The sequence below is a fragment of the Spermophilus citellus genome, assembly GCF_964194105.1.
Source record: "Spermophilus citellus genome assembly, chromosome: 13".
Lineage (NCBI taxonomy): Eukaryota > Metazoa > Chordata > Mammalia > Rodentia > Sciuridae > Spermophilus > Spermophilus citellus.
This window is the reverse complement of record NC_138193.1, coordinates 8,794,813-8,804,615: the sequence shown is the minus strand read 5'-3', so window position 1 is coordinate 8,804,615 and position 9,803 is coordinate 8,794,813. Positions and strand designations below refer to the sequence as shown.

The window sequence follows — 9,803 nt, the reverse complement described above, 5'->3', positions numbered from 1 at the left end:
GCCCAGGACTCCTATTCTGACTGTGTGTGTGTGTGTGTGTGTGTGTGTGTGTGTGTGTGTGTGTGTTTGTACTGATGGGAACTGTCCCATTGTGCTTTGACTCTAGTGTATTGGCACAAGTCATTTTTCTGTTTGTCACCATTTCCATTTTGAACCCACCATTCTTGGTCCCAACCCAGGGTGAAAATGATCAGAACACGGAGGAGCCCTTCAGGGTACAGAGCCTTGAACCTTACAGGCAGGACCAGCTTAGGAATGAGCTCCTGCCTGTCATTTGTGGGAGGAACCTAGATTTCAGCAGCAACATGGGGTTCATCTCCTGGGATTCCATCCCCACCCAGCAGGTGCTGGATCTCTTGTTCCCAAGGTAAGCACCAGACCACCAAGCCCAAGTGTGTAGCCCCCTCATGCCTGGGTCTTGGGGCTGCCATGTACCTCTCAGGGACCCAAAGGTTTGTGATACCTAATGAGATAGAGGACCACACTCATAGTGGAATGTCAGCCCCGAATGGGACGAGTCCTGGAGGTGCCTGCCACAGCCTAGCAAGGGGAGTGAACTCCCCTCTCAGGCAGAGAAACCATCCTGACTCCAGCTGACCCACAGAGGTCCGTGGAGCAGTCCCCACACACTGGGCACCACAGCTCAATGGTGTGCGCTGAGCTCATTCCCAGGTGGACTCAGTGAGGCCAGGTGGTCTTTCTGGTTGATGGTGGCTTTGTGAAGAACGTAGATCTGTGCCAGAGGCGTCTCAAAACTCGGGCCTTGGGAAAAGCACTTTTGGGTTAATAAAGACATGTTAGTATACATAGTGGGACAGAGTGTCCTAGCTGGGACATAGCTGGACAGGGGCTTTGGACATGGCAGCTACCACACCCAGAGATATGTGGGAATCAGCAGTTTGGGCTCATTCACTGATGAACATGGAGAAAGCACCCACTGTGTGAAGACACGTTTCATAACTCAGTGAAAAATGGGGTGCAAATGACTGCCATTGTGTCCCTTTTCATGGGGGTCAGCCTAAAACCGCAGGTGCCATGAGTACCTATCCTACATGTGACTGCATCCCTGACTCCATGAGGCATAACTGCACGTTGTCCTCTTCAGTGACTATGGTGGACCCCTGGACCTACTTCCACATGGAATGGGCTTGGGGTCAAGAGGGTGGGCTCCTGTTTCCAGAATAGGGACCTGCAAGGTGATTTGACTTGGGAAGGCTGAAGAAAGACTGCTCTCCCCAATTCTGTTTTCTGCCTGCAGTGTAAGGTGTGGGGCTTCAACAGTAGGAGGGGTAAGGCAGGGAGTTGTAGGTGGAGTCATGGTCCTCTGGGGAAGCCCCTGGGACAGTGGATCCCCCACACTACACCTCCCTGTCCTCCCCCAGGGCCACAGAGATGTGGTCTGCACTCATGGGAAAAGAGAGGTCCACCGCTACTCAGGGGGACTCAGTGAGAGCTCACAGAGAATGAGGTAGCATTGCAGCCCACGCCAGGGGAGGAGGTGTCTCTTGAGCCCTGAGAAGAGTGGGCAGGAGGACATACACTCCTGGAAGGTGCATTCCAGGTTGGAGAGCATGTAGCCAAGGGGAAGAAGAGTGTCAGGCCTGGCCAGAGGAGGGGAGAGCTGGTCATACCATGGATCTAACGCTCCTTCCTTGAAGGCTCTTTGCCTAGCCACCTGTCCTGTCCCTGCCTGTACAGCCACTGTGTCTGGTCTGAGGTGGACTGGTGTGTTCAGAACCAGGGACGGTTCAGGAGTGTAGGGTCAGAGGTTTGCTCTGGAGGCCGTGGCGAAGGCAAGGCCTGGGTTTTGCTGACTCCACACCTGCCTCCCCACAGTGCCTCACCTTCCTTCCTGGGGACCTGGGTGAACTTCTACACCGAGGCTTCCCATCAGCCTCCAGGCTCTCTGAGTCTGCAGCTGCTGCTGCCGTACATGGGGCTCTTGCTGGTTGGCTTGTACCCACAGCCCCAAGCACACCGCCTCCTGGCCCTAACTGAAGATGGCATATCAAGCCAGGCAGAGCCTGAGAGCCAGGCGGACTGGGGTGAGTACCTAAGGGTATATGAGGAAAGGTGCGACTGTTGTCCCACTGCAGGGAGTCTGTATGCCTGGTGTTGGGCTGGAAATTAGGATAAGCCTTTGTCCATTCAGGAAGTGACCCCAGTCTGCAAAGAGGTCCTGTGTGGGCTAAGGGCCTGAGTTCTTCCTGGCAGCAGGGGTATTGTGTGTCTGTGCGAAGGTCAGGGCAAGGCAGTCATGTTGGCATCTTTTCTCTAGCTACAAGCTTAGTTCTTGTCACGGCTCCTAAGCCAACCCCAGAGCCAGAGCCTTCTCCCTGGGAAGGGGCAGAGCCGGAGTCCAGGACATCAGGGGTCTCCACTAGGTACTCCCCACGGCCATCAGTGGAACCATCAGAGGGTAGGGAGCAGTGAGTCACAGTGGGCTCGGGATAACTGGGAGCCAAAACACAGTGTGCATTGACCCAATGCCCAGGAAGAGTCTCGTGGGACTTGTGCACAAAACAAAGTGTAATGATGGGGCATAAATCTGCAGGTTCTTCATGTTCCCCAGGGGCTGTGGACCTGCCTATCATGTGTTCTTTCCTTGGCCTGAGGAGGCATTGCAAAGCTATTATCCACGAGGGGCCAAGAAGAGAGGCTTCTTTGTCTTGTGTCAAAGAAGACAGACAACCACAGGGTGCCTACTTTGGCAGCCTTTCCTGACCTAGATGAGTACGTGAGAAAAGCAGTTCAATGACGAATCATTTCTGGCTTCCAATCTTTCTATTCATTGCAAACTGAGTCCACTTCGGACCAGAGGCCATTTCTAGAGAGAAGAGTGTGGTAGAATAGAACCCTTCACAGCTTGTAAACTCTTGGAGAGAGAGAGAGAGAGAGAGAGAGAGAGAGAGAGAGAGAGAGAGAGAGAGAGAGAAAGAAGAAGAAGAAGAAGAAGAAGAAGAAGAAGAAGAAGAAGAAGAAGAAGCAGAAGAAGAAGAAGAAGAAGAAGAAGAGGAGGAGGAGAAGGAAGAAGAAGAAAAAGGAGAAGGAGGAGGAGGAGGACGAGGAGGAGGAGAAGAAAAATGAAAATAAGTTGAAGGAGGAGACCATGAATAAGAAGGTCAAGATGACTCTAAGAAGAAGCATGTGGAGAAGATGAAGAAGAACAAGAACAAGAAGGAGAAAAACAAGCCAAACAAGAAGTATAACAATAAATTGATTAAAAATGTGAATGAGAATTATATTCATGAGCAGGAAATGCAGAAGTGGGGAACTCAAGAGAAATGTATTGCTCTGGATGGCATAGCCCTGCTGGCTGTGGACATCCTCCACCCACGCTCAACACACCTCCAAACCATACCCCTCATTTACTATAGCCCTGTATGAGTGGATGAATCCACTGGCAAGGTGGAGGCACCACCATCAAGTGCTTCCCCCAAACCCACCTGTGATCATTGCTGCAGTGGGGAGAAAACCTTCAACACATGAGTCTTTGGGGACCAATCCAGATACAAAGTCTAGCTGTTTCTCTTTGGTGGGTCCAACGTGAACTAAGAGGTTTTGGGGTACAAGGGGCTATTTCCTTGAAAGGTGTTCCTGTAGTGGACCTCCTGTGCATAGAGGGTCCTCAGGGAGGAATCAGTGGGGAGTCTTTGGTGGAACAGTAGCTGGATTCGGGGGCTCTCAGGTCTGTGTGTGAGACCTGAGCTGGCAGAGGCCCTCAGTTGTGGGGGATGTTGGGTAGTGTATTCCTTGAGTGTCACCTACCACGCCTCTGCCCCTGCCTCTCCAGAGCTGAGGACCCCTGCTGATGGGAACGTATATTACGCCCTGGATGGAGGAGTGGATTATAACTTTCTTCTTCGGGAAACAGCTGCCAGCAAGTCGTTGAAGGTCAAGCCAAAGGAGGTAAACAGCCACCTTCTTCACTCTTCACTCCTGGTGCCACTCCACATCCTCCAAGGGGACAAGAACCTCAGGTTCTGGATGGATGTTGTAGAATGCCCACAGAGCCAACTGCCAGGCTGGGTGGGGTGCAGGTGCGGGGCTTTGCTGATGTTGTCATCCCCCACAGTTCTTGGAGCCTTCTGTGGCAGTGGCATCCAGGATCCCAGCAGCTGTGAGCAGCAGCTCTGCAGTGGCTGCAGGATCATTGCCCCAGGCCACCCAAAGCAATGAGTGGTGCCTGAGAAAAGTCACCAGTAGCAGCTCCTCACTGCTTCACTCCAGCGAGCAGGTGGAAGACAGCCGCTTTGTTCACGTCCTCCTAGAGGGACAGAGCCTGAGGGAGACAAAGCGCATCCTGGTAAGCCCGACAGCAGGGCTGCCTCCTGGGTGTCCACACAGTGGAAGGCAGGAGACACAGCCAACCCCAGGGCTATGGTGGGAAATAAAGAAGAGAGAGGTCCGTCTTAAGGGCTTGACCTGAGGAGGGAGAGCATCAGCATGCCCAGCTCCAGCGGTGAGTGGGCCTGTGTATTATGGGTTTTGCAGGCCAGAAGTGCAGACGGAAGTGCTGTGTACAGATGAAGGCAGAGATATGTCCAGGGTGCAGGCTGCAGTGCCTAGAACTTGGTATTCTCAATGAGTGAGGTTGGAGCAGAGGAGGTGGCAGTGACTTGTCCCATGTGTAGGAGGGGATGTGTTCCTGGTGGCAGGGAAGGGAACCTCCTTAGCATGGCTAGGTGTGGGAATTTGGGGTCAGGATCACCTGGGGGTTTATGCCAAAGCTTCAGAATGTCAGCCTTTGCATGTATGTAAATACGAGCTAAAGGGGTTCTTGGCAGTATTTCTATGGATGTGCAGTAGACACGCTAATGCTGTAGGTGTCCAGCTGCAGAGGAGACATGCTCAGTGACGGCCAGTGCTGAGTCAAGTACATCATTCCAACCAGACCCGCACCGAGCTTCCAGAGGCCAGGGCCTCTCAAGGCTATCATGAAGCACTCAAGTGCACACTCTTGTATCTGAGTCTGTTTTGTGTAGTGGCAGTCAGGACCAACATTTTCAGTGCATCTGCCTCTTCCACCCACAAAGGCAGCCTGCATCCCAGAGCACACTTGGTGCGCAGGTCCCTGGCCCATTGCTCTCGTCTCAGTGAGATGAGAGTGTGTCTGTGCATAGGCAGTTTGGTCCTTTGAGCTGAGTGGAATGTGGCTCCCCAGGGGGAGGGGGGATGGCAGGTACAGGCAGATATTTGTACCAGGATTGTTCTAGTAGCACATTGCAAGAACCCAGGGGGTATATGGAGGCCATACTCAGGTAGCAGGATAACAAGCTTGTGCCCTTGTATATGTAGCTGAGGTTTCTCCTGAATGTTTGACCACAGTCTTCTGGGTAGCTCCTCTAAAAGCCATTCTCTGATGACATTTGTCCCACCCTGATCCAGGTGACCTGTGTGGATACGGTAACGAGCCTCATCCGCAGGGCCTTGGACCAAAATTTGTTGCAGCAGGAGGATCCAGACAACTTTGAGCTGCTGAGAATGATGTCTGAGAATGAGAGTAAGTAGACAATCAGACAGTGGGGAGACATGATCCACAGTGGGCTCAGGATAACTCACAAGAGAAAGTGGGCCTTGGCCCCAAAATAGCCAGAGTGTGGTGGGCCTGGTGCAGGAAACCAAGTGCAGTGATGAGCGTGTCCAATGTGGAAGTGCTCAATGAGGCCCCCAGGGGGCTGCTGGACCTCCCTAAATGTGTTCCCACCTGGACCTGGTCTGGCAATGCAAAGCTAATATCGATGAGGGGCAAGGAAGAGAGAGGCTCAATCCATCAGCAGTTTGGTTTATGGCTCACTGATAAGGATGCCTTCAAATGAAGAGGAGGAGAACATGGGTCCTGATTGGATCAGCATTGCTATGGACGGAAGCAGCACAGGTCCCAATCCATGGCCAGGATATGAGAAGTCAAGAATGTCAGGATTGCAGCAACTGGGAACAGGACTCAGTGAAGAGGAAGTCAAGGCCAGGGGACAGCCTGTTTGGGTTCTTTTTGGAACAATTCCAAGTCCTCTGTGCCTGGGTGCCCATCTCCTGAAGATATCAGAATGGCCAGGTTATTATTCCTTCCAGCAACAAAGGAGGGCATCTGAAGAACATAGGCCACAATGCTGAGCTGTCCACAATGCCAGTGCTCTTTCCTTTCTTGTGAGCCCAACACTCCTAGCCTCCACCATCCCAGCCTGTCCACAATAGAACCCACCATCTGTCGGACACGTAAGTGAGTTTTCCCATTTTCACACACCGCCTCATTTGGGTTGGCTCTGTCTTACACATGAGGAAGACTGAGGTGCAAGGAGCTGGGCAAAGGGCAGTGTCTGCGAATCTCAGGGACTTGGGAGGCAGCGCAGGAGGATGGGGATTTCCAAACAGCCTCAGAAATTTAGGGAGAGCCTGTACCCAAGTAAAAAGGCCTGGGAATGGTCTCAGTGCTTAAGTGCCTCTGGTTTTATCCCTGGTACAAAAATAAGCCAATCAATAAGGAATTACCAAACTGAGAATCTACAAAGGTGATTTCAGAAACAGACACTTTCAACCCAGCATCAGTTGAGAGCAGGCTCCAGACCAGGGAGGTTTGTGTGTAACCCACATCAAAATGGAGGACTACCGGGGCCCTGGAACCCACTAGGTGTGATGGCATCTATGCCTTATGGCAGGAGGGTGGCAGTGATGCTGGCCCTCTCCTAGATTTTGGAAACCTTGTTTTCATTGGAGAAGCTTTTTGGAGGTGGAATCTATTTTAGCAATCCTGGTCCAGATGAGGTGCTGACTACCACAGGTAGAAGCCTATCCAGAATGCGGTGTCTGTTATTCAGTCTTTCCGGACTGTGACAATGACAAAGAAAGAAGTCACTTGTCTTTGGTCTTGGTTTCACTCCTGGCCATTGATTGAGAACTGATTTCATCTTGGCCTACTGAACACAGGCTGCATCTGGGCAGAAGAGTGTGATAGATTTGAACTCCTCAGGACCCCCCACCGTTGCCAGAGAAAGAAGGAGAAGGAGGAGGAGGAGAAAGAGGACAAGCCTGAGTCGGGAGAGGATCACACGATGAAGAGCAAGAGGAAGAAGAAGAAAAAGAAGGAGGTGAACAGAAGGAAGGGTGGAGGGAGATACACAAGAAGAACAAGAAGGAATCATGTAAGAACAAGAAAAAGACCCAGAAAGAACTACAAGAAGATGCAGGACAGAAAGAAGAGCCAGAAGTAGAACAAGAACCAGAATAAAAGTACCAAGCAGACAGCTCATGATGAGAAACAAGGGGAAGGAGAGCGAACCTAGAAAACAATAGAGTTCTCCAGGGCACCACCCTGCTGAAGTCCTCCCACGTCCATGCCCAACACACCTCTGATGGATACCACCTCCCCTCCGCGTATTCATCCATGAGTGGATTCATCAAGGGCAAGTGGATGAATTCACCCACCATCCAACGCTTCCCTGAATGCCCATGTGTGAACATGGCTGCACTGGGGAGAAAGGCCTAAGCACAGGAGCCTTTGCCAATCCTGATGCAAAGCCTAGCAGTGTCTCTTTGGCAGATCCAACCTGCACTGAGAAGTTCTGGGGCCCCAGGTGCTGTTTCCATTGTCAGATGCTCTTTTGGTTTAGAATCCTGTCCATCATCTTCTCCAGGGAAGAATCACTGAGGGAGTCTCTGGTGGCACTGTAGCTGGATAGGAGGGCTCTCAAGTCTGGTGCAGGCTCGCCCTGGCGGAGACTCTCAGGGGTTGTGGGTGTTTTGTGGTATAATCCTTGAGTGCCACCTAACAATTCTCTCCACTTCGCTCTGCAGAAATCAAGGTCCCTGACCATTCACTCATGTATCTGTCCATGAATCCGCGGATAAAATATCATTTCATCGTGAGGAAACGCCCCCAGGTCAAGGGAAAGGAGGTAAACACCTACCGTATTCAAGCTGTACTTGTGCTTCCATTCCACTTCCACCTGGGAAATAAGAGACCTCATCACCTGGACATATGTGCTAGAAGCCCATAGAGCCAACTGACAGGCTGGGGTGGCTTTCTGTTTCTGGGTTTGCTGATGTTCCATCCCCCACAGTTCTCAGAATCAACCTGCAAGTCCTCCAGGCCGCTTTCCCACAAGCAGGTGGGAGACACCTGCTTAATCCGTGTGCACGTAGAAACACAAAGTCCAAAGATGGCCAAGAAAGTCCTGGTAAGCCTGGGAGCAGGGGTGTCCCCTGGTGCTTACACCTGGGTGGGGAGCAGACACTGGTCCAATACCATGGACTACTCATGCCCTCTTGCATTGGAGCTTCTGGATGATCAGGAGGATAGATGGGAATCAAGAAGGGAGAGGAAGGGCTGGAGCTGAGATGAGGGAGAGCAGCAGCTTGTCCACCGCCATGTCTGAGGGAGTCTGTGTGTCAGGTGGCAGCATGCAGTCCAGAAGGGCAGGGGCAGGTATGGGTGACAGATGAGAATAGGACAGGACCTAGGTGGCAGGTTCCCTTGTATGGGATGCTGACGTCTATGGAGGAGGACAGCAGTGTGAGGTTCTGCATGTTCCTTGAACAAGGAGCTGAGAGGGTCTCTCTGCGGTCTCGATAAGGATATGGAGCAAGCACACTAAATGTCCAGGTAACCTGCAGGACAGGAGCCCTTTCCAATGACCACCCTTGCCGGATGAGGTGTCCTCCTACACCCCAGCCAGCACTGAGCCTCTGGAGGCCAGGAGCTCTCGTGGCTATCTTTCAACACTCCTGTGTGTGGTCATGTTCCTGGGTCTGTTTTTGGCCCTGGCGATCCAGACCAAAGCCTCTAGGCTTTGTGCCCAGGCCATTCCCAATGCTGCCTGCATCCTCGGGCAGACCTGGGATCTCGGAGGCTATTGTCCCATTCCTCCCAACTTGTGGGATGAGATTGCATCTGTATACAGGTAGTGGGGTCCTTTCACTTCGAGAGGAGTGCAGCTCCACAAAGAGCAATGGCAGGTCCAGTAAGTCCTATGTACAAGGATTGGGCAAGTAGCCTGTGGGAAGAGCCCACGCGATGAGCAGGAGGCCAGCCTCAGGTAGTAGGGTCATGGATGTTGCCCTGTATTTAGAGTGGAGGTGCCTCCAGAATGCCCCTGCCCACTGTCCTTGAGTAGTCACTTCAAGGCCCATTTCCTGAAGGCCTGTCTCCCATGCTGCTCCAGGTGACCTGCCACGATAGGGCTCCTGCCGTCATCCGCAGGGCCCTGGAGCTACACTTGCTCACTGAGGAGAAGCCGGAGGAATATGAGCTGGGCCAAATCATCTCTCACCGTCAGAGTAAGTGGGACAGTCAGATGGCAGAGAGCAAGGGTCAGGATGTGGACTCAGGTCAACTCTTAGCACCAAAGAGTAGTCTCTGACCCCCAAGAACACTCCAACAGATGTGTTGGGTTCGTGCACAAAGCAATCTGCACTTCTGCTGGTGCAAGGTCTCGAGGTCCAATGGTGTACCCCAGTGGATATTGCGGCTCCCCACCAGGTGCCTCCCCTGGACATGAACAGGCATCCAAAGCTGACATCAGTGAGGAGTGAGAAGGAAAGCCTCTGTCCAGGAGCAGTATGCTTTCATGGCCTGGGATAGGAGTGGTTTCAGAGGAACAGGGGAATGCATGGGCTAAAGAGGGAACTGGCATTTTGTGGACTGAAGCAGTAGGATTGAAAGCCTTCTGTGTGACCAGAAAACCACTGCCTGGGCAGAGCATTGCCAGGATTCTAGCAAGCAGTAACAGGATGAAATTGGGAATAAAACACAGCCTGGGAGACAGCTTGAATCATCTGTCTTTGCATAAATTCCATGGTCTTCCGCA

General features: G+C 52.2%; 1 protein-coding gene across 1 annotated transcript; it reads left to right on the top strand.

The window, feature by feature from the left end:
* Nucleotides 1-1,933: 1,933 nt before the first annotated feature.
* On the top strand, nucleotides 1,934-9,528 carry LOC308632457 (uncharacterized protein; the record flags this gene model as incomplete). The annotated part of the gene is made up of 8 exons (XM_081264553.1): nucleotides 1,934-2,045; nucleotides 3,794-3,909; nucleotides 4,076-4,306; nucleotides 5,389-5,503; nucleotides 7,792-7,892; nucleotides 8,058-8,174; nucleotides 9,159-9,273; nucleotides 9,476-9,528. 8 exons carry the CDS (start codon nucleotides 1,934-1,936, stop codon nucleotides 9,526-9,528), a joined length of 960 nt encoding a protein of 319 aa, XP_081120679.1.
* Nucleotides 9,529-9,803: the final 275 nt, after the last annotated feature.